Source organism: Pelophylax lessonae (assembly GCF_965119305.1).
Source record: "Pelophylax lessonae genome assembly, chromosome: 2".
Lineage (NCBI taxonomy): Eukaryota > Metazoa > Chordata > Amphibia > Anura > Ranidae > Pelophylax > Pelophylax lessonae.
Genome location: NC_138769.1, coordinates 46,953,148 through 46,978,732, shown reverse-complemented (window position 1 = coordinate 46,978,732; position 25,585 = coordinate 46,953,148). Strand labels below are relative to the sequence as shown.

General features: G+C 44.8%; 1 protein-coding gene across 1 annotated transcript in view; it reads right to left on the bottom strand.

The window, feature by feature from the left end:
• Nucleotides 1-1,631: 1,631 nt before the first annotated feature.
• The window catches only part of GET1 (guided entry of tail-anchored proteins factor 1), a 70,026-nt gene continuing 46,072 nt past the window's right edge, over nt 1,632-25,585 (bottom strand). The window contains exons 4-5 of the mRNA XM_082245328.1: nt 16,136-16,250; nt 1,632-1,947 (exon numbers count right to left, since the gene is read on the bottom strand). Of these exons, the coding sequence (XP_082101454.1) occupies nt 1,874-1,947; nt 16,136-16,250 (189 nt within the window). The 3' untranslated portion in view covers nt 1,632-1,873. The remainder of the gene's footprint in view (nt 1,948-16,135; nt 16,251-25,585) is intronic.

The window sequence follows — 25,585 nt, the reverse complement described above, 5'->3', positions numbered from 1 at the left end:
GTACCGGCTCGGGCTCTACTCGGCCCTGCTTGGCCCGGTTTGCTTTTCCACTGCGGTACCGCATGGTATAGTGTCGGAACGGTTCGGTACGGTACGGTATAGGTTTGCTTTTCCACTAAAGTAGTACTAAAGTTAAGTGGGTGGGATAACAATGGGGTGGGTGTGATTCTCTGACCAATCAGTGGCTAGTAGTGACTGCATGCAAAGGATTGTGGGATATGGTACCAGTTTGGTACCTGTTGGAACCACAATCGAGTAGGTACTGTTTTTTCAGAGCCGTACCGTACCGTACCGTTCGGTTCCATGCAGTGGAAAAGCAAACCTATACCGTACCGTACCGAACCGTTCCGACCCTATACCATGCGGTACCGCAGTGGAAAAGCACAAAAGCGTGCCGAGCCGGTACGGTTCTATGCAGTGGAAAAGCGCCATAAGTTTGTATGTTGTCTGTTTTTATTGGTTGTCTGTCCGGGTCCTCACTGGTCTGAATCATCTGCCAAATTTTTGGCTTATGATCACAATTGTTGTATTTAAATTCATTTTTATCCACCAATAAAGATTTTTTCAATTTTCTAATTAAAACCAGAGTTGAGCCTCCCTTCTATGCAACCTTTCTGAGGTAGTATTCCTCTATTCCCTCAATTTCCCCTTTTTTCAGTGCCAGTTTAACCGGTTGCGGTGGCTCCCTGGCTATATAGGGCCGTCTTGTATCTATATTGACGGCTTAGATGTTTTGCCCCATTGCTTTACCTCCAATGGGGACCCTTTCCCACACACATTTTACCTCTTTTCTCTAATACTTAAAATCTGGCCTGTTAGTGTGCCCAGAGGACTGGAGTTGAGAAACACTAACCTACCAGCATGTTTTTGGAATGTGGAGGAAATTGGAGTACCTGGAGGAAACCCACGCAGGGAGAATATCCAAACTCTAGGGAGGTAGTGCTGTTGTTGGGATTTGAACCAATGACCCTAGTGCTGCTAGGTGAAAGTGCTGACCACTTAGCCACTGTGCTGCCAACGTAAGTCCATGTGCTGATTAAAAAAAAAAAACTAAGCTTAGGCTTTTTTTTTGTTTTTTCCTTCTTTGGGGAGGTCCCAGATAAGCGTACTTTGTGTTTTGAGAAGGTGAATGTAAGGAAATGGCATCCCCTGATTACTTCCTGTAGCAGTAGATGGTTCTTGGTCCAGCATAAGCCTCCTGTTCTGGTCTATTTCCATGTAATGCCACTGGCCGTACCCACACCGCTGGCTGGTTGAGGAAATAAACTCTAGCACAGGGGTGATTCAGTGTGCCTATGACATAAACAAGGGGCAACAGCAATTCTGATCATTGACAATAATGTACAAGATACTGAGCAAAACACTACTGCTGGTGGCATGTCCCAATGATTCAGGATCCCAAAGATTTTCCTCAGGTTTTTCCCTGTCAAGACTTTCAGAACTTCACTGGTCAGTGTAGGACATCAAAATGAATAAACCAAAAAGGTCCACCATCTTTGGTCCACCAAGAGCTGCAATAATCTTTGGGGGATGTGGGCTTGAAGATTCCACCTTTATTGTAACAACCAACAAACTTGTGGTAAGTGCAAAATACTGAATTCAAAAAAAAAAAAAAAAAAATCAGTCTAGGGGATTATCAGGCATTGCTTTATTCCAGATGCTTAATACACAACTGTATGTCAAAAAATAACATAAAGTGACTTTATAACATGACTTGACAGGCATGGTTTTACCTGTCAGTAAATGAAACACAGACACATGAATACATCACATTCTTCAGTACAAATGAATAAATAGATCGTAGACTGGAAGCTGCAGACAATCGCTTTCAGTGCACATGACTGGGAAGTCGCTTCTCTACATTCCCACCTTCTCAGCTGATAGGATACAGCAAAATGGCCACCACTTTGTTGCACACCACCAGCCAACATGTAATGCCAACTCCACCTGAAACACAGAGAGTTTATAATTAATATAAGTCATGTCAGACCCAAGCAAAAACCTCAAATGCCCTCCCCCACACCCCACAACCGTCCTCTCTCCCTACCATTGGCTCTGTCCTCCACCCTCATGCTATTTACCCAACTTCACCCATATTAACTGTAGCTTGAGGGCTGCTGGATTCCTCACCTTTTCGGGTCCCTCTAGGTTACCGTTAAACGTAACACTTTACTTTCCAGCTGAGTCAATGGACAGTCTAGGGGTTGTTGTTTTGTTGTTTTATGTTAAATAAGCAGGGCTTTTTTTCAGCGGAAACACGGGGGAACGCAGTTCCGGCACCTCCAGTCTGAATGTATGCAATGGCAATGGGGTGCTGGGGTCAGTGGGGCGAGCTGAATAGCCTATTAATGCTGGCTGCAGGGGGATCTATTGTTGCTGGGGTGAATCTATTGTTGCTGGAGGGCATTTTATTGTTGGGGGGGGCAATTATTGCAGGGGAGGATTTATTGTTGCTGGGGGGGCTATTGTTGTTGGGGGTCTATTGTTGCGGATTGCAGGGGATCTATTTTACTGTTTTTTCTATTGTTGCAGGGGAAGATTGATTGTTGCTGAGGGGAACTGTTTTTTGGGGGGGGGGGGGTTATTGTTGCTGATTCCAGGGGATCTATTCTACTGCTTTTCTAGTTATCATTAACAAATTCTATACAAATTACCTAGAATCACAACATGATACTTGGTTCTGTATTCTCTAAAAGGGTGGGGGGATACTGGGAGGTGGGCAGAGGGTGGAACCAAAGGACAGTACTCGGAGGTGGGTGGAGACAGGGGGTGACTCAGAAGAGGGGAGTACCTGCACCTATTCTCAGAGAAAAAAAGCCCTGTAAATAAGGATGGGAGAAGGGAAGAGTGAGATACTCCGAAACTTGAACTATTCACAATCCTGAGGACTTCTATCTGAAGATGCAGCCAGACTGCAAATTTCCCCTTGCCACTGGATGAAATGTAGACACGGGGTCTCTGAACAAAAGACTTGGTTGCACACTATCTTCAGGGTACTCGCCTAGCACTCCCTTTCACTCCACCAGCTGACACCCGTCCTATGACTACTCTACTCTACTCCGGGGTGGCCCCCTTCCTGGCCAGGCCCTTAGACACGATCCCCTGTACTCACAATAATGTTTTTACAGGTTCTCCAGTGTCTCAACCCCTCTAGTCAGCTCTTCTGGACCTCTGGGTTCAGCTCCTTCCTTCTGGCTCACCAAACCGACTGCCTGTGGCTATACACCAACTGCTTGCGGAAGAGAAGGCAGCAGTCACCCTCCTTCCGGGACTCTGCTCACCAGCCAAAGACCCCGAGCACACGTGCTCCTGGCTTTTATACCACACCCCACAATGCACCGAGACAACTGTCTGTGCCAATCACTGGGGCTGTATCTAAGCCAGTGTGCCCCTTGGTCATGTTTACTCCACTGTCCAACATGCCTCCCTATTGGACCAGTGGGGACACTCCCCAGACCAGATGAATCACACACTGAGCACCATGAGCAGACCTAACTCACAGATCCTGCTCTCTGTTAAGCAGAAAGCAATATAGAAATTCCCTGCTTCTCCTCTGATAGGCAGACAGAGCCAAAACTATACTCACCTACCTAGGAGGGTGCTACATAACTAACTATATGGTCTCATAATAAATGGCTCTGGTCTAGTCCTGACTACTACCTCAATCTCACTTTTTTCCTTTAGCCCGCTTAACAACCAATGGAAAGCTAAACTTTTGATCATGGATAACAAGACCTTATGCTTAAAGTGGAAGTAACCCCTCCTGTCATTTTCAGCCAAGGAATCTGCCACCTTAGCCTCTGTTTGATCTTCAACTGCCATGATGCTGCACATGTGATCAGTTATGACACCAACCAATGGATGGTTTTACAGTTTGGTTGAGAGCACAACCAATGTGACAGATGGCATTCCTGGCATGCCGGGAATGTAAATGTTTTTTTAAACAATTGAATCCATGGGGTTACTTCCGCTTCAAGGTGGTTGTAAACCTCACACATGAAATATGAAAAAGTATATGTCTCTACAGTGTGTACTTGTCCCAATTAAAAGCAATATGTGTCAGTTCTGTCTGCTGCTTCATTCCTCTGCTATCAGCATGAGTTAGGTCTGACAAGTGTTCCTGACACCAAGAGTAAAAGGTGACAGGGGAGTGAGTTCCAGCACACAGTCTAGGATTGGTAGCCTCAGTTCTGTTATTGTGTGCTGTGTGGAAAGGGGGATGTCCCAGAGCTCTCCAATGTGTAATTTCAGTTCACCCCCTGTTTTCTGAAAGCTCAGACAAGCTTTATAAATTCTGGGCTGAACTAATGCAAAGAAGAGACAACTAGGGATAAAAAGGTACAACTTATGTAGGAGGATATGTTTCATCTCTGTGTATCACCTGAAGTCAGTCCCTTCACTGGGTATATATAGGAGTTCACAACAACTTTAAACCAAAATAATCTCAGACCCAGATAAGGATGCATATTACCTTCATAGAAGTGAATATACAACCTGTGCAGCAAACCTCTCTAGAGAAGAAAAACTGTATTGTTCAAAGTTGTACTCTTCCTAAAGGAGAGTTCCACCTTTTCCAATACAAATAAATAAATAATAAACGCACACATACTGCAAAAAGCAAAAATGGGCATTATTTTTTTGCTTTGAAGCCTGCAAAGCACTAAAGCCACAATCAGTGGGTGCATATTCTTGCCCCAGTACAGGTCTGTATTGAGGCACGAACCTTTAGTTATGAAGCTGGAGCCTTACACATTTCGTCGCAATCGGGCGTCATCTGAGATGCCTCTGATGACATCAGAATGTGAGGAAACGTAAGGCGGGACCTGTGATGTATGATGTAAGAAAGCTGGGCGCCGTGGCCATTTTGAAAGTTTGCTTGATGCTCATTTTTTACATTTCTTCACACATGTAAATTTGTTATCTACTTGTTAAAATGTTCCATGATTTTAAGACACAATGCACTATGGTACTCTATATTCATCCTCTCATGAGGTAATTGCCTAACAGGTTTGAAGTTGGCATCGATGGATGGGCTCTTTACGTATGGTAAAATCTTCTATTGATTTGAGGGTATCATTAGGATTCAAGTTGAGGTTTGATCCACGTCTTTTATGGGAATTCTGATATCAACATTTTTAAGGCGTTTGAGGCCTGAGTTCACATATGTGTGGCCGCGGGGTCTGGTGCGTTTCTGTTCACCGGTTCCAGTGCAACTTTCATTCTGAATTTTTGCCTGAATCCACACCTGAACCGGACCCAAAAACGAATCCACACCGAACATGTGTAAACCGGCTCTATTGAGAGTTGGTCACACTCGCATGTCATGTGAACTGGATGCGGTAAAATCCACATTCAACTCGCACATATGAGAACCCAGCCTTAAGCTGGATACACACTATCCAACTTTTGTGGTTAGATTTCCTTCAGATTTACCTTTTCTATGTAGTGCAAGGGCCTGCCAGATTGCATACAAATTGAAAGTGTTTAGGTTTGACCTCATATTATATGGTTTTGGTAAATCTAAAGGAAAAAGTCTTCAGAAAATCTTATAGTGTGTATGGCGCATTAGACCTCTCTATAATATAAGGGGCCTACATCATCTGGAAAGCAGATTTGCCTCATCACTGTGCTGCTGTGTGTGTCCATTTCTCATACTGAAGCTAGTGCAAGGATTACCTATATCTCAAAGGATTTTGATTCATTTTGTAATTTTTTATTTAATTAAGCACTGCATATTTTCTTATTACACCCTAAATATGGCCATAAAAATTAACTTTGTTTTTAACTTTGTTTTTAACTGCATTATTATTGTTACAAAATGCCACTGAACGGTTTATTATTAATGGCAATATTTGGCTATGCCCAGGGTTCCAATCCTGTTCACTATACAAAAAAAAAAAATTTACAAGAAAAACTATTTTTTTCTTTTTTAATATCTGAAGTTCAGCTTTATCTACTTTAAAACCTGTAACATTTGAAAATGTAACTAGGTGAAAATAAAAAATGACACAGCATAAACACAGCAGTCTGTTTTTCTCCCTTGAAAATGGCTTTATTTCTTGTTGATCCTGCCACTAGATACTTGATTATTCTACTCCCTGCAACAGACCAAGCTGTCCAGCAAAAGTGGCCGTTATAGGGATTGGAACAAACCATATAACAAGAGGCCCCAGTGCAAGAAACCATGAAGGCTCCCCGAACCCTTGGCCGGGGCCCTTTCCTTCAAGCCTGGGGCTCTTCCCACTGATCCTGTGGCCCTTTATTCTCATTGCGGGGCCCTTTATTACTGTCCCGCAGCGGGACTCTTTCACAAGTTCTGCAGTGGGCCACCTTCCTACCATCTTGGGGGCTCCCCATGGTGGTGGAATGCCAGGGCCCATTTACAAGTGTGACCTTTGTAGTTTTTATTTTTTGGTATTTTAATTGTATTTTTTTTTATCATTTTATTTAATCTTTTTACAATGTCACTGACTATGACTCTGTTCCTTCAGAAAAGGAAGGAGCTGGTAAATTACATATTTACAGACACCTTCCTGGTTCTCTATTGTGACACATCCCCTGCAGCAGCTGGCAGGAGAGGGAAGGGAGCACAGTAAGGGGGGGGGGGGGGGACAGGGGAGCACACAGGGGCCCAGAGACAGCAGAACACAAGTGAACTGGATAGGAGGAGTGGTGGGGGCAGCATACAGAGGAACCAATCTCCTCCATTTTCCTCCTGCAGCTACAGGAGGAAAAAGGAGGATAGTGATTTCTCTACATGCTGCTACCCGCCGCCCCTCCTATCCAGGTGTACAGGGGAGCTGCACAGGCCCTGGAGCATGGGGCCCGGTTGCAATTGCAACCCCTGCAGTTACGCCCCTGCATATAACACTGGCAGGGGGATTTATAACAGTCCGCTTGTAATCTTATGGTTGGTTTAAACCTTTTTTTCCCCAAGTAAAAAAAGGACCAGGTGGTGTAATTGCTTAAAAAGTGTTTGATTGTGATTTCGAGGATGTGCCTTACAGGGCCCAATGTACCATATTTGGTGGGAATGCCAAAGGATTATGGGTTTCTGAAATGGGATTTACTCCATGCTCCGGCTAATTACTGGCCTTCAAATTGCACAGCAACCTCAAACAGTTTTACTTACTGAACCCATTGAGGGTATTCTGTGATGTTCACAAAGACTGTTTTTTTATTTTTCTGGTGGGCAAAATTACTTTTGCAGGAGCATGGTGCAAACCCACAGTCTCTCGGACACAAGTTAGAAAGAAAATATTGTGGATAATGATCCATGAAAAAATTGCTGGGATTATTAATGATGCATCCAAAAAATTTGGATGGGCCCCTATATATCCGAAATTAAGCACACCCTCCAACTCGAGCAGACATAGCACCAAGTAAAGATACTCAGACCTAACTCTCTTCTGGTCTCGTTTGAGTTGGTTGGGATTGGGTGTTAAGTGCTAGAAATAGGTTTTATTCTGTTTATTGATTACCTAAAAGATAATTTAAAACTGGAAGCCCATCTAAGACCATCCTGTCCACAGAGTGACACAGTTGGTTACATTTATTTTTTAATTCTCTCTAGCATTCTCTAGAATTGTTAAATTGAATCTTTTAATACAAAGCCGTGTGTGTTTCTTGTGCTTCTCAGCTCCATCAAGTGGCCATAATGTGGTATTTTACTACTGCCTATAATAACAGAGCATTTGTTTAGAAGGGAAAATAGCCTAAAGAACGTTGGTTTTTGCCCAATTCGCATAGAACAAAAGTACATTCAAATTTACTGGACAAAATCGCTATACAATTTTTTTTTTTTTTAAATAGACCTTAAACTATCACACTTGAGAACCCCGAATACGGTCTGGTAAGTACGTTTAGGATGCAAATTGTTGAAACACCTGGCAAAATAAAAACTTTTCCTAGCTAGGAGCAAACCTGGGTGGGACTTTGAACTGCAATGGTTCTGGTAGCTGAAGTACTGATCTGGAAGCCAACAAAAAGCTGGTTGACTAATTTGTGGTTGGAAGTTATTTATTTTTATTGCAGCCACAAACCATTACAGAGCGGTATCCAGAGCCAGAAAAAAACTCACAAGGACTGTTTTATGATCAGGAAGAAAGGTATAAGGATATACATAGTTACATAGTTAGTGAGGTTGAAAAAAGACATCCGTCCATCCAGTTCAACCTATGATGTGTGTGTGTGTTAGTACATTGTATACCCCTGTATGTTGTGGTCTTTAAGGTGCCCATCTAATAGTTTTTTGAAACCATTGATGCTCCCTGGTGATACGACTGCTTGTGGAAGAGAATTCCACATCCTTACCGCTCTTACAGTGAAGAACCCCCTACGTACTTTAAGATTAAACCGCCTTTCCTCTAGTTTTAGTGAGTGGCCACGTGTCTTATTGTATTGACCCTTTCGTTAGGGTCGCCAGTACAGTATTTGTACATTGATATCATATCCCCCCTCAAGCGTCTCTTCTCCAGAGAGAATAGGTCCAGTGCTTGTAATCTTTCCTCATAGCTGATGTCCTCCATTCCCCTAATTATTTTTGTTGCCCTTCTCTGGACTCTTTCCAGTTCCAGCACATCCTTTCTGAGGACCGGTGCCCAGAACTGGACAGCATACTCCAGATGTGGCCGGACCAGAGTCTTGTAGAGTGGGAGAATAATCTCTTTTTTTCTGGAGTGAATCCCCTTTTTTATGCATCCCAGTATTCTGTTGGCTTTGCTTGCAGCGGCTTGGCATTGCATGCCACTGCCAAGCCTGTTGTCCACCAGGACCCCCCAGGTCCTTTTCCATCCTAGACTCACCTAGAGGTTCCCCCCCCTAGTGAGTAGCTTGCTTTCTGGTTTCTGGCACCCAAGTGCATTACTTTACATTTCTCAACATTAAACCTCATCTGCCATGTAGTTGCCCACCCCATTATTTTGCTCAGGTCCGCTTGTAAGGTTTCCACATCCTTCATAGAAGATATTGGTATGCTTAGTTTAGTATCATCTGCAAATACTGAGATTGTACAAGATATCCCCTCCTCTAGATCATTTATGAATAAATTAAACAGGATTGGTCCCAGGACAGAACCCTGGGGGACCCCACTTTCCACACACGCCCAATCCGAGTACTCCCCAATAATCACCACCCTTTGCACTCTCCCCTGGAGCCAGTTCTCTATCCAGGTACTCCCCTTATGGTCCATACCTACCTTCCTTAGTTTGAACAGTAAGCGTTTGTGGGGAACGGTGTCAAAGGCCTTTGCAAAGTCCAGATACACCACATCCACAGGCTTTCCTTTATCTAGGTGGCAGCTCACTTCATCGTAGAAGGTTAATAGATTGGTTTGGCAAGAACGATTTTTCATGAATCCATGCTGATTACTACTAATAATACCATTTTCATTACTAAAGTCTTGTATGTGGTCCCTTACCACCCCCTCCAAAATCTTACAGACTACAGATGTTAGGCTGACTGGCCTATAGTTACCCGGGATATATCTCGGCCCTTTTTTAAATATTGGTACCACGTTGGCTTTTTCCCAATCAGCTGGCACCATACCCGTCTGTAAACTATCCTTAAAGATCAAGAATAATGGTCTGGCAATCACCTGGCTGAGCTCTTTAAGAACCCTCGGGTGCAAGCCATCCATTCCCGGTGAATTATTTAACACTTCCGCCTTTTCCCTGTCCTCTTTGGCCATATTTCCTTTGTCATCTTTTATGGGGCCAATGTGTTCTGGCCTCGCTTTCTTACTGTTTATATACTTAAAGAATTTCTTGGGGTTCTTTTTACTCTCCTCCGCTATATGTCTCTCGTGTTCTATTTTAGCCGCCCTGATTTTGTCTTTACATTTCTTATTACACTCTTTGTAATGCTTGAATGCTGCAAACGACCCCTCAGCTTTGTATTTTTTGAAGGCCTTTTCTTTAGCACTAATATGCATTTTTATGGTGGAGTTTAGCCACCCAGGGTTTAGTTTAGCTCTTTTAAATTTATTTCCCTTTGGAATGCACTGGACAATCCCCTTGTTAAGTATGCTCTTGAAGCACTCCCATTTTTCCTCCATGTTCTTTGTTCCCAGGGTTCTATCCCATTTGATATTTTCTAGCAGCGAGCACAGTTTTGGGAAATTGGCTCTTTTGAACTTCAGTGTCCTTATATTACCCTTGTGTTTCCCATTACTGTAATTAATACTGAAACTTATTGACCTATGGTCACTGTTTCCTAAGTTGCCCCGTATTTCTATATCCGTGAGCAGGTCTGTATTGTTGGTAATCAGTAGGCCAAGTACCGCATTGTTTCTTGTCGGTGCATTCACCATCTGACCCATAAAATTGTCCTGCAAAACATTTAAGAATTGCCGAGCCTTGGCTGAATGCGCGGTTCCTTCTGCCCAGTCTATATCTGGATAATTAAAGTCCCCCATTATAACGACATTTCCCATCCTTGCTCCCAATCCTATCTGTAAAAGGAGGTCCGCCTCCCCTCCCCCTCCTCCCTCTGGTTGGGGGGCCTATAGCATACGTCCAATATTACCTTCCCCACCGTGCCTTCCCTTTGAAGTTCTACCCATAGGGATTCTACCTCATCCATAGCTTCATTATTAATATCATCCCTCATATTTACCTGTATACTGTTCTTAATATACAGACATACCCCTCCCCCTTTTTTACCTTCTCTTTCTCTGCGATAAAGGGAATACCCCTGAATGATCGCCATCCAGTCATGAGAGCTGTCAAACCAAGTCTCTGTTATCCCCACAAAATCTAAGTCCTCCTCAAACATCCGCTGCTCCAGCTCTCCCATCTTGTTGGCCAGGCTTCTGGCATTGGTATATAAACCTCTTAATTTTGACCGGTTACATATATCCTCATTTGATGTTTTTAGGCTGCTCTGGAGATTTTTCCCCATACCCACCCTGGGTTTAGGAGCTCTGAACACCCTACCGCTAATGCCCCCATTTCTGCCCTCTGAATCTTGCTTTCCACTGGCTAATTCTACATCTGTACCCTCCCCCATCACCTAGTTTAAAAGCCCCTCTAACTCAATGGCCATCTTCTCACCCAGTAAGGCTGCACCCTCCCCATTTAGGTGCAATCTGTCCCTACCAAAGAGCCGGTGGCTGACTGAGAAGTCGGCCCAGTTCTCCAGGAACCCAAAACCCTCCTTACTACACCAGCTCCTCAGCCACTCGTTAACTTCCCTAAACTCCCGCTGCCTCTCTGGTGTGGCTCGAGGTACAGGTAGTATTTCGGAAAATACTACCTTGGAGGTCCTAGTCCTCAACTTAGCTCCTAAGTCCCTGAAATCGTTTAGGACTCTCCATCTTCCTCTGCCTATGTCATTAGTACCCACGTGTACCATGACAGCTGGGTCTTCCCCAGCCCCACCCAGTAATCTGTCCACCCGATCAGCGATGTGCCAAACCCGAGCTCCCGGTAAACAACAGACTGTTCGGCGCCCACGGTGTTTGTCACAGATTGCACTATCTGTCCTTCTAATGATTGAGTCCCCTACCACCAGCACCTGTCTTTCCATTTCCCTTTCTCATGGCCTATATAGGGATATAAGGAGTTGACCCACCTTTTGCAGCTATAACAGCTCCACCTCTTCTGGGAAAGCTGTCCACAAGGTTTAGGAGTGTGTCTATGGGAATATTTGACCATTCTTCCAGAAGTGCATTTGTGGGGTCAAGCACTGATGTTTGACGAGAAGGCCTGGCTCGCAGTCTACGCTTTTATTCATTCCAAAGGTGCCCTATCGGGTTGAGGTCGGAACTCTGTGCAGGCCAGTCAAGTTCCTCCACCCCAAACTCGTTCATCCATGTCTTTATGGATCTTGCTTTGTGCACCGGTGCTCAGTCATGTTGGAAAAGGAAGGGGCCAACCCAAACTAAATGTCTTGGTATGCTGATGCTTTAAGAGTTCCCTTTACTGGAACGAAGGGGCCAAGCCCAACCCCTGAACAAAAAACTCCACACCATAACCCCCCCCCCTCCACCAAATGATTTGGACCAGTGCACAAAGCAAGGTCCATAAAGACATGGATGAGTGAGTTTGGGGTGGAGGAACTTGACTGGCCTGAGTCCTGACCTTAACCTGATAGAACAACTTTGGGATAAATTAGAGTGCAGACTGTGAGCCAGGCCTTCTCGTCCAATGACAGTGCCTGACCTCACAAATTTGCTTCTGGAAGAATGGTCAAACATTCCCATAGACACACTCCTAAACCTTGTGGACAGCCTTCCCAGAAGAGTTGAAGTTGTTATAGCAGCATAGGGTGGGCCAACTCAATATTGAACCCTACGGACTAAGACTGGAATGCCATTAAAGTTCATGTGCGTTTAAAGGCAGGTGTCCCAATACTTTTGGTATTATAGTGTATATTGTAATACAAAAGAGCAGATAATTTAATGTGACACTAAAATCTGGTTGAAAAATATATTCAATTGTATATTTCTAACCCAAAAAGGTACCTTCTATTCCGCTCAGCCCCTTCAAATCTCCACATTTCTTTTTTTTCTACTGATGTAATCCAAATTCCTATGTTCATGTGCATGTAGGAGTGTAACCACATTCTCTTGCTTTCTTGCTTATGCTTTGATGTTGACGTAAAGTACAAGTAAAGGCAAAACTTTTTATAACACCTTTCAGGTTTTTTTTTTTTTGTCATCTGTGTCCCATTGGGCAGATTTCCCCTCACATCATGTCCCATAGGCAAAACAGGAAATGAGAGAAAATCCCTCCAAAGTGAGATAATCCCTGGTTGTCACCATAACTAGTGTTCCCATTGAAAGATTTCCCCTCTATTCCTGTTCTGGAAACAACCCAAAATCTGGGATTTTCTTTTACTTTCAGTGATAATAGTAAACAGGACAAATAGAGAGGGTGAATCTCCCTAAAAGGGGCAGTGACACCAATAAAAACCTTAAGATGTTCCATTCCCTCTACTCCATCCCGAACAGAAAAAAAGGTTTGCTTTTAAATCAGTAGAGCAGTTCTAACAGGTCTTAACAGTCTAAATTCTAAGGACACAGACCTACATCCTGATGTTCTTTAACCGGTTGCCGACCGCCGCAAGTACATATACTGCGGCGGTCAGCCCCGGCCAGGCAAAGTGACGTACCGGTACGTCACTAGCCTGGGAGCCAATAGCGGGCGAGCGTGCGCCGCCGGAGGCGCGCTCCCGCCTCGGCTTGTTCACGGACACCTCCGTGCGTGTGACCGGCGGACCCGATGTCCGCCGGTCACTTGCGATCGTCCGCTGTGAAGGGAGAAAGGCAGACGGCTAATGTATACAAAGCCGCCTGTCATTCTCCCCTGTGTAAAAGCACTGATCTAACGTTCCTGCTATGTAGGACCGTTGATCCGTGCTGTTACCCACAGCCACATCCCTGCACAGTTAGAAGCATGCCCCTAGGGACACACTTAACCCCTCCCTCTCCAATAAAGTTAACCCCTTCCCTGCCAGTGTAATTTTTACAGTAACCGTGCATATGTTTAGCACTGATTACTGCAGTAATGTCACTGGTACCCCCAAAAGTTTTAAAAATGTCAGTCAAGGGTCCGATCTGTCCGCCGCAATGTCGCAGTCCCGCAAAAAAAAAAAAAAAAAAATCGCAGTTTGCCGCCATTACTCGTTAAAAAAAAAAACAACAAAAATGGCAAAAATCTTTCCCTTAGTTAGTAAACGCAATAACTTTTGCGCAAACCAATCAAAATATGCTTATTGTGATTTTTTTTACCAAACATAGGTAGCAGAAAACAAATTGGCCAAAAATGTAAAAAAATTTGATTTTTAATTTTTTTTTTGGGGAATTTCATATAAAAAAAATGTGAAAAATATTGTTATTTTTGCAAAATTGTCGCTTTTTTTTGGATTATAGCGCATGATCAAAAACTCACACAGGTGATCAAATACCACCAAAAGAAAGCGGTTTGTGGTAAAAAAGGACATCAATTTCATTTAAATTCATGCAGTGCCGAATTGCAAATTACCCCCTGGTCAGGCAGGGGGTAAAATCTTCCGGGGCTTAAGTGGTTAAACCTTGCATTTTGGTGAGAGGTAAGTGCATTTTTGCATGCGGGGGTGCCAGTGAAAATGAATGTCAATGCACAGCAACATGCATACATAGCACATTGCTGTACTGCAAGATAACATGAAAAATGGCTCATGTTAACAATTGGCACAATGCACAGGCATAAGTTTAAAGGGATCCTTAGACTTTATATTAAAAATATACTGAATTTGCACACATGTATATTGGCAAATATGGGAATATAACCTAGTGCCAAAATAGTAGTGTAGCACTGCTACCTTAAGGACTGCTGGATTTTCACGCTTTCGGTTCCCCCTGGGTTACCGTTTGCAACTTTGACATTCAAATCTATCACTTTATTTCTTGGCTCAGTCAATAATTAGTCCAGGGGTATGTAGTTGTTTTGTTTTTGTTTTATAAATTAGGGATGGGAGAAGGGATTAGTGGAATAGTCCAGATGAACTACGCACAAAAGTTTGGAGGACATCTATCTGTTGATACAGCCAGGCTGTTGATTTACCTTGCCACTTAGGTGGATTTAAGGTTAAGTCTCTTTCCAGATGACTTGATGAACTAAAGTTATCTTCAGAACACTCTCCTAGTATCCCCTTTCTTGACCACTGATGCCCATCCACTGACTATCCTTCTCCGGGGTGGCCCCTCTCAGGTCAGGCCCCTTGACACGATCATCTGTACTCACGATACTGTTTTTCTAGGGTCTCCAGTGTCTCCCCCTCAGTCAGCTTTCCTGTTCTTCTGGCCATTAGGATGACCTCCTGATGCCACGTGCCACTGCTACAGAGGCGGAGGCAGCCGACAACCTGCCTCTGGGACTCTGCTCACCAGCCAAAGACCCCACAGCACATATGCTCCTGGCTTTAATACAGTATCCCAGAATGCACCGAGACAGCCTGTCTCTGCCAATCACCAGGACTGTATCAAAGCCTATGTATCCATTGGTCAGGTTTCCTCCCACTGTCCAACGTGCCTCCCTATTGGACCAGTGTGAAACACTCTCTAGACTCAATGAATTACATACTGAGCACACTGAGCAGACCTCACCAACCGATCCTGCTTTCTGCTAGACAGAAAGCAATATAGATTTGCCTGCTGCTCCTCTGATAGGCAGACAGAGCCAAAAACTATACTCTCTCACTAGCACCTACCTAGGAGGGTGCTACAGTAGACATCAAGCATCTGTACATGGCTTCCCCGATTTCTAACCTCCTTCAAGGACACATGAATTACTAATTAAGGTTAGAGAGTGGGCAAGTCTAGAGAAGCCCACTGGTTATATATGGCACAAGTAAGAGCTGTAGCCTTGGTTAACTTGCCTTGGATGGATGCTGGTGGGGTAATTCATCACAAGTATTACAGGTACTATATAGCGCCGTCAATTTACACAGCGCTTTTCATATACACTACAGTATATACAGTATTTTGTACACTTGTATCAGTCCCTGCCCTCAAGGAGCGGTATCAGGACAATATCCCCCCGGCAATATCCCCCCGGAAAACATCCCCCTGGACATAATCCCCCCGGGACAACATCCCACGGGCAATATCCCCCGGAAAAAATCCCCCTGGACATAGGGTTAGGGTTAGAGGGGGGATATTGTCCAGGGGGGATGTTGTCCAGGGGGGATTATGTCCAGGGGGGGATTATGTCCAGGGGGGATTATGTCCAGGGGGGATATTGTCCGGGGGGATATTGTCCGGGGGGATATCGTCCTAGAATCCAAGGAGCTTACATCCCAAAGTCCCTAACTCACGTTCATACATACACATACTACAGTCAATTTAGACAGAAGCCAATTACCCTCCCAGTATGTCATTGGAGTTTGGGAGGAACCAGTGTACCTGGAGAAAACTCACACAGGCACAGGGAGAACATGCAAACTGCAGGTAAGTAGTGACCTGGTTGGGATTCAAATCTACGACCCTAATGCTGCTAGGCAGAGTGCTAACTATATAGCCACTTTGCTGCCTTTTCTATTGCGTAATCCAGAGGTGAGATCTCAACCCAAAATTCCTGCTCTGATCCCACCCAAGCACACTAGAAATAAAAACGAAATGTAATTCTAGTTCCAGAGTTGGTGTTATTGTTACCTGCAATCCCTGTGGGAAAGGCAACCAGGCGTTCCAGAGGTGCGATCCATTTACTGGGAAGCTCAGTGATAGGTTCAGAGTAATACTTCCATATAAGACAGATCATCAGAGCAGCCTGGGGAAAAAGGACACAGGTCACCATGTTATAAAAAGAAAACAGAGTTTACTTTATAGGAAGACATACTGTTTTTTTTGGTGAATAAAAAGTTTAAGTAGGCCATTCTCAAGCACGGTTCCATGGAACCATAAGGTTCCTCCAAAGGTTTCCTTTTGAGCTGTGGCTGATTGACCTTCCATTTGATGGTGTTTCCTTAACTCCATGGCCAACACCATTTGGTGGAGTTAGCTGCACGGCATCCATGATCTTTTTAGCTAGTTGTAATGGTGGCATTCTGACCACCAATGTCAAGACAGCATGTTTTCTTGGCCACCAATGTGAGAATCTTTTTTTCAACCTAAAGTGTTACTAAACCCACAACAGTAAAATCAGTCTGTATATGCAGTAAAGCATGCTTGTTATACTCACTCTGAAACCTAAGGGGCTAATCCTCTGCATTGTGTAAAAAGGCTGTTTGATCCTGTCTTCTCTGATCCTCCTCTTCTTCCAATGTCCCCAAACCATCTCTTGATAGAACAGAGGCTAGGGGACAAGCTGCACATGCTCAGTTTGGTGCGTATTGCTAGAGTTTTTTTTTTTTTTTGCTTGAGAAAGTGCATGTGATCAGCACAGAGCCAGTCAGCACTGTCCAGAGATCCTGCAGCCTTATAGGACAGTCAGAGGAGAATGAAATCTCTTCCTACAAGCTGTAACCAGACACCAATAGAAGCCACAAGACTGCTATATATTGCTGATGACAAAAGGTATTTAGCAGTTTATATTTACTAAAATAATTGTATTTCCATGTTCTGTGTACTGTGGGAGACCAGATATAGTGACTGCAGGCTCCTGGGTTTAGTAATACTAACATTATAAGACCTCTTCCACGCGGGTGCCTGAGACAGTTAAACATAAATTCTGTCACTTCCCCCTTATCGGGAAATCCTATCACAGATGAATGGCTGTACACAGCTATACGCATGGGTCTCCTAACTTTCTAAACAAAGTGAAAGTTTACTGTTCTTTGGATTTTAGGGGGGCCAGAAGTGTAGCCAATGGGAGTAGGAAATGTCCTGGCATTAGTGGGTGTAAAAAATGCCCCATCTTTAGTATCAGGGGGAGGAATGGTGCCCCATCATTGGTGCCAGTGGGAGGAATAGTACACCCAACATTGGTGTCAATGGAGGAATAGTGCCCCAACATTGGTGTCAATGGAGGAATAGTGCCCCATCATTGGTGTCAGTGGAGGAATAGTGCCCCATCAGTGTAAGTGGGAGGAATAATGCCCCATCATTGGTGTCAGTGGGAGGAATAGTGCCCCATCATTGTTGTCAGTGGGAGGAATAGTGCCCCATCATTGGTGTCAGTGGGAGGAATAGTGCCCTATCATTGGTGTCAGTGGGAGGAATAGTGCCCCATCATTGGTGTCAGTGGAGGAATAGTGCCCCATCATTGTTGTCAGTGGGAGGAATAGTGCCCCATCATTGGTGTCAGTGGGAGGAATAGTGCCCTATCATTGGTGTCAGTGGGAGGAATAGTGCTCCATCATTGGTGTCAGTGGAGCAATAGTGCCCCATCATTGGTGTCAGTGGGAGGAATAGTGCCCTATCATTGGTGTCAGTGGAAGGAATAGTGCTCCATCATAGGTGTCAGTGGAGGAATAGTGCCCCATCAGTGTAAGTGGGAGGAATAGTGCCCCATCAGTGTAAGTGGGAGGAATAGTGCCCCATCATTGGTGTCAGTGGGAGGAATAGTGCGATATTTTCTATTTTTTGCTTATGCCTGTACACTATATTCATGTTTAGGAAAGGATCGCCGTATACCCAGAGTACAGCTGTGCACAGCCATCCATGACTATGGGAGGTTGTATGCATCATCTGGGCTTTCCAGGTTGGAGAACAACCTAAGAATTTTGAATGGGCTCAAGCAGCTGTATGCAAGAGGCACATGGCCAAGAATGGTAGGTGTCACAGATTCAAACATTATTTGTTCGTTATAATTGCAAGTATTTTAATACATCTTGGAATGTATCTGCATATACAAGTACTGTCGTCTGGGATTCCCTGCCGGGGTGCTCCTGGCTCCTCTCCCCTCCCGAGTGCTCCCCGCTTGCTATGGGTGCCCTCGTACGTGCTCGATCCAGAGCCGTGCTGTGTGTGTCAACAAACACAGCGTGGCTCTAAACTGCCCCTGCTCCCTCCTCACTAGCTGTGAATGACAGCAGAAAAATAAACACAAGGGCGCACCGGTCTAGTGCATTATCCTCTAAAAAAAGGTTTCCTCTAAAAGAGGCTTGGCCTCTTCCTTAGAGCCTTCAGAACCTTCAAAACGCATAAGCCTTTCCAGCATCAGGGGACGGTACAGCCTTTGATCTCAATGCTGATGACAACGTACCTATTTGATATGCTTTTACCAAGAACTCGTTTGTGAGTATTTTTATATCTTTTATTTGAATAAACCTTTTAGAGGATAATGCACTAGGCCGGTGCGCCCTTGTGTTTGTTTTTCGTTTGCAGTGGTCTTAGACTACCCTGGTCTTGTAAGGGGCTGCAAGGCCGAAGTTATCCAGTGATGCCGAGTTGAAAGTTCTCAGAAGCTGCATGATTGTGGCTGAGGTGGATAGAGGATCACACTACTCTGAGCGCAGGAGATAGATGCTTTGCACCAAATTTTTGGTTTGTTGTATATGTGAACGACAGCAGCAGGAGCAATTGGCTGTCTCTCAGCCCATGAGGAGACAGGGAGCCGAGAAAGCTTCTGCACACGTGCACAACGCTGGATCACGATTGGCCTCCGGTAAGTATTTAGGGGAGTTGCATACAGAAGGTCTTTTTATCCTAATGCAGAGAATGCATTAGAGAATAATGCCTCCAAGAAAAATAAAAACACACAGTGTTCATATTTATGTTAAATGCAAAACAAAAAAATGTAAAAGGCGATCATTTTTTTGATATTTCCTTGAGGTTTAGAGTCACCTTTTCAGGTTTGATTATTTGGGTATAATGACAGAAAAGAACCAAGTCTACTGTATTTCTGACACTTGTTGTTTACAAGTTAAAATGAGTATTTTCTGCTGGAAAATTACTTAGAACCCCCAAACATTATACATTTTTTTTAGCATAGATCCTGGAGAATAAAATGGAGATCGTTGCAATACTTTATGTCACACCGTATTTGCGCAGGGGTCTTACAAACAATTGTTTTGGAAAAATACACTTTTTTTAAAATAAAAAAATAAGATATCAGTAAAGTTAGCACAATTATTTTCTATAATGTGAAAGATAATGTTACGCTGAGTAAATAGATACCCAACATGTCATTCTTTAAAACTGCGCACGCTCGTGAAATGGCAACAAACATTGGTACTTAAAAATCTGCATAGGCGACGCTTTAAAATTTTTACAGGTTACCAGTTTAGAGATACAGAGGAGGTCTAGGACTAGAATGATTTCTCTCATGCTAACGATTGCGGCGATACCTCACATGTGTGGTTTGAACATCGTTTACATATGTGGGCGTGACTTGCGTATGCGTTCGCTTCTGCGCGCAAGCTCGGAGGGAATTTCCATTTTTTTATTTCTTATTTATTTTATCTTTTATTTTTTACACTGTCCCTTTTAAAAAAAAAAAAATTCTGATCACTTTTTTTTCTATCAAAGGGAATGTAAACATCCTCCCTTGTAATAGAAATAAGCAGGACAGATCCTCTCTAATGTGAGATCTGGGATCAAAAAGACCTCACATCTCACATCTACCCTTAAAAGCACAAAAAACAAGCACGGAAAAAAAGGGGCCCTTTAAGGGCATTGGGAGGAAGGCCATAGAGTCGAGTGGGGACCATCTTGTCCTTACTCAACTTTCTGCCCGGGACACGGACGGACCGGACTGTTTTTACCAATACCGATGGAGAAAACAACGGGGGGGGGGGGGCGCTGCTGGGAACACTTTTATGTGAAAGAGGACCGCCCGCTCTGTAAGAAAATACCGGGGTTATGGCAGCTATTTGCTGCAATAGCATCGGTATTTAACGTCAAAATATCGACGTAAAACTGCAGCAGGCAGTGGAAGATACAATCAGTGCATCTACCAGTGCCTTTTCAGGCGCAGAAGAGGAATCATCCTCACTATCTGAGAAATCAGGGTGTGTGGACACAGAACCAACAGGGTGACTCGCGTCTGTGGCAGCCGAATCAGATTCAGGATCTGATGAGACAGATGAGGCAGGTGAATGTGGGGGACGCTTTTTGGTAGCCCATTTCCCCAGGACCAAATCCACCTTGGGCACAAAGACTCCAGGACCACTGTCAGTGCAGTAGGGGATTGTTGGGACCCTGAGGGCCCGGCAGCCTCAGAGGGGATCAGCTGGGAATATGAGGCAAAAAGAGATGACCGCACTCCGATATAAATCAAAAATAGGAGTAAATTTATTCCACATCAAACAATAGGCAACTGGAACAACACACTGTGAATGCAGGACACAAAGGCAGACGCGTTTCACGACTTAGAGATGTCGCTTACTCATTGCCAATGTTACTCACTTGCATTATTCAATAAAATACTTGAAACAGAAAAAAAAAACAACAAAAATCACAAAAATCTTTCCCTTAGTTAGTAAACGCAATAACTTTTGCGCAAACCAATCAAAATATGCTTTTTGCGATTTTTTTTTACCAAACATAGGTAGCAGAAAACAAATTGGCCTAAAATGTTAAAAAAAATTTGATTTTTACATTTTTTGGGGGGGGAATTTCATATGAAAATATGTGAAAAATATTATTTTTGCAAAATTGACGCTATTTTTTTGTTTATAGCGCATGATCAAAAAAAAAAAAAATCGCACAGGTGATCAAATACCACCAAAAGAAAGCTCTGTTTGTGGGAAAAAAAGGACGTCAAATTCGTTTAGGTACAGCGTCGCACGACCGCACAATTGTCCGTTAAAGTCACGCAGTGCCGAATTGCAAAATAGGCCCTGGTCAGGAAGGGGGTAAAATCTTCCGGGGCTTAAGTGGTTAATAAACCTTTTTAGTGGTAATGCACAAGGTCGGTGCGCCCCTCTCTTGCTGTCTTTTAGTGTTTTTTAGGATACCCTAGGTCCTGAGGGGTCGGCAAGACCACAAGTGATGCCAACAAAGACCATGTAAAATTATTTATCCTTTGTCACGTACCACTCGAGCGCAGGAGAATTATTATGTTTAGCACAAATTGCACTGAACTCCAGCAAAAATCCGCATGAGAATCGCACCCATTCGCACGGGATCAGTGTGAACCCAGACTAATGATGTATTCATAAATACAGAGCTGCGTTCATTTGTGTCCTTTATATCTGCCTGGGGTTCTTTCTACCATGAAAATGGCTGCACATGAAAGTTACATAACCAGCAAACATTTCAGCTCCAGGACAGGTATGGGCACATTTTTTTAGGAATAATATTAGCAGCTTTTTGTGTAATGTAAACCTTTTTTTTTTTTTTTTTTTTTGTGTGTGTGTTTGGGCTTACTTGTCCTATCCATGGAAAGGGGTGTAGGGAGCAGAAAACAGGTGTGCAAGCTTCCCCCCAGGAATGTCAGCTTGTGATGTACACAAGCCACCAATAACGAGGGAGCTAGGAGCAGAATTATCATTTGAAATGCTGTTTTGTAAGTCAGATCTTGCCAAGGGCAAAAAAAAAATTTCACCCGCCCCAATGCCTTTTATGCTTGAATTCTTTAACATTAGGGAGGGGCAGCTGGCCTGGGCATGAGCTGTGTGCAGCAGAGGGGAATCTACTACTAGACGCATTTTCCCAAACAGTGCTGTAGGTGTGGCAGGCTGCACGGAGCCCGGGCTCCATGTAAACCGGGCAGAAATGACACACAGCTATACTGCAATGTGTGACTTATCACTCCAGGGCGCTCATACACATACACTTTGCAAACACAGATCCTGTTCAAAGCATGTTTCATCAAGTAAACTGTTTACTTATCTTGCTAAAAGAGGTAAAACAAGGTGAAAACTCACTTTGCAAAGATAGAAGTCATCATACGCAAAGAAAATTAAAAAAAAGAAAACAATATCCTTGCACATGGCTGCATGATGTCAGCACAACTTCACTTCATTCACCATGCTAAGTTAAAATTCACTTTGCAAAGAAACAAATTCCACAATATAGTTGAGACGTTGTCCTATCTATTCTACTATTACATTTACTATAAAGTGGAGTTCCACCCAAAAGTGGAACTTCCGCTTTAGTGCCGGTTCACACATATGTAATGCGGGAACCCTACAAATCCACTGCAGGTTCCCGCAGCGCACTCGACTCACAGGCATTTCACACATGTGCGATATTTGTACATTTAAAGTTTTGAAAAATAAAGACAATTTTTGACACAAATCTGGTACTGAACATGTTAATTTTTGTTTAATGCTTAATGGCTGGCTGGCACCCTGTGGTGGGTGGCACCCTGTGGTAGGTGGCTGGCTGGCACCCTGTGGCAGGTGGCTGGCTGGCACCCTGTGGTGGGTGGGTGGCTGGCACCCTGTGGTGGGTGGCTTGCTGGCACCCAGTGGTGAGTGGGTGGCTGGCTGGCACCCTGTGGTGGGTGGCTGGCTGGCTGTCTGGCACCCTGTGGTGGATGGCTGGCACCCTGTGGTGAGTGGCTGGCTAGCTGGTACAATGCCTGTGGCTGGCTGGTACACCGCCTGTGGGTGGCTGGCTCGCTGGTACAGTGCCTGTGGCTGGCTGGTACAGGGCCTGTGGATGTGGGTGGCTGGCACCGGGCTGCTGTGGGTGAGTGTATGGCTGTGATACACTCCCACGAGACTAGTCCCGAATCCAGACGAGGCTGTCCAAGGCGAGGGAGGCGGCCTAAGAAGGCAGAATGACGTCACAAAAATATTGGCAATATCAGCCAGTTCCGGGACAGATACCGATATATCCGGGAAAGTGCATATCGTCCCCCGATATATCGCCCTTACCGATAATCGGTCTATCCCTAGTCAATACAAGGTTAACGACATCCCCAGATCAGTTTGCATATCACAGTGCGAACTGTCAATTCAGACATGAATCCGATTGCATAGTTGTGAACACCCATGCGTTCCGATTCTGATGCGGACCAAAAAAAAGGTCCTTCGCGACTTTGGTCCGAATGTGATGCAAATTCAGCTATACAATCTGTATGGCTGAATTCACAACACACAGACATCACGTAATTTGCAGAGCAGTGCGCTCCGAATGACATGTGATGTCTGCATATGTGTGAACCGACAAGTGATTGTAAAGGTTTTTTTTCTTTTGTTTTTTTTTTTTTTTAAATAACAAACATGTAAGCCCCCGTTCACACTGGGGCGACGCTACTTCGGACCGCGACCTCCGAGGTCGCGGTGCGAGCAGCGCGCCGCGACCTCGGAGCGGCCGCCACGGACTTCATAACATTGAAGTCTATGGCGGTCGCCTCCTGGTCGCCCCAAAGAAGCTCCGGACCCTTTTTCTGAGTCGGAGCGACTTGTGTCGCTCCTATCAGAACGGGTCCGCAGCTTCCCTATGGGAGGCGACCTGCGGCGACCTGTGAGGCGACCAGGTCGCCTCACAGGTCGCCCCAGTGTGAACGGGGGCTAATACTTACCTGCTCTTTGCGAGGGTTTTGCATGGAGCAGCCCCGATCCTCCTCTTCTGGGGTGCCCTGGCATCGCTACTGGCTCCTCCTCTTAATCGGGTGCTCCCAGAGAGAGAAATGCTTTTTATGGGGGCACCTGTGAAGGCACACTCACGAGTCCCGCTGCTGCGTCCATTGACACTGACAGCAGGACTCGGCCCCGCCCCCTGCTCTCGTGTCACTGGATTTGATTGACAGCAGCGGGAACCAATGAGGACTCGAGACAGCGGCTGGAGCTGCTGGGCCCGTGCTCGTTGCTGGAATGTTCGTGTTCAGTTAAGAATAACAGGGGGTCTGGGGGGCAGCTGAAAACCAGGATTTTCACCTTAATGCATAGAATGCATTAGGCATGCATTAAGAATCTTGAAACTTTACAACTCCTTTAAATACTCCTGACATGCCACACTTGGGGGGGGGGAAGAGTGGATACTTCGTTTTGACAGGTACCCGCTCCCACTTCTTCTCAGGCCACCTATGCGGCTCGAGCGGGAGTTCTCCCCTACCTCCCTGCAATCTTCTGGGACACGTCACAGGTCAGAGGATTGCCCAGTCATTCAGGACGTGCAGCCCAACTCGCACATGTGCAGTGTGCACCCGGCTGTGAAGCCGAATGCTGTCACAGTCAGGTGCCCACACTAGTGATGCTGAGAGAGGAGGGAAAGGATCAAGGGTTTGAGCGGCCGCATCACTAAACTGTGGGTCAGGTGAGTGTGTGTTTATTACAAGTCAGCAGCTACACTTTTTGTAGCTGCTGACTTTTAATAAATGCAAAAATGGCTGGAACTCCGCTTTAAAGTGTTACTAAACCCAGCACCCTGCATTCACTATATCTGGTCTCCCACAGTGCACAGAACATGGAAATGCAATAATTTTAGTAAACATAAACAGATAAATACCTTTTCTCCTCAGCAGTATAGAGCAGTCTTGTGACTTCTATCAGTTCCCAGTAAAGCTTGTAGGAGGAGCTCCCCTGGCCATCTGTCTGGACAGTGCTAATTGGCGCCTTCACCATAGTAGGGATCACTGATCCAGACAGACCTCTCTATCCCTCAGTACCTGGCTTTCAAAAGCTAAGCCATTAAAACCAGCGACTGTAAAGCAGGATGGTAGATCAGCCCTTGGGACAGCTGGTCTTCTCTGAGAGGAAGCCCCAATGGATGTCTACAGCCACCAGGATGATTGGAAGATCCTCGCTCTTGATTCCTTGCAGGAACTGCAGAAGAAACCTTAGCCGAGGATGATACTGGCCTTACCATGGCCCTTGGACGCCGGCGGCATCTGTCAGAGGACCCCGTGACCTTGTTGCAAACTTCGGTATCCTCCTGTGGAGCCGAACCTGCTAAAGGACCTGCATGTAAGACTGAAAACGGAACTGTCTTGAAGGTGAATACCACCAGACTCAGAACCTGTATGCAAAATGGGAGAGAGAACTATCTGTGCAACAGCAGCCGGTGAATCACAGCCTGTGGTCCCTGAAGTTTGTGCAGAGGAAGGACCACCCTCGTCAGAAATAGAATCAGACCTAGGTAAATCAATTCCTTGGACAGGGATAGGGGGGGCCTTAGGTAGTTAAGACATCATCTGAACCTTTGCAGGAATTAAATCCACACAAGGAGACTCAGGACCGAAAAAACCTGAAAAGGACAAGCTCCGTCCCCCTTTCTGGGTACCCCCAAAAGAAACATTTCACGGATCTCATTGACGCTCATCAAAGA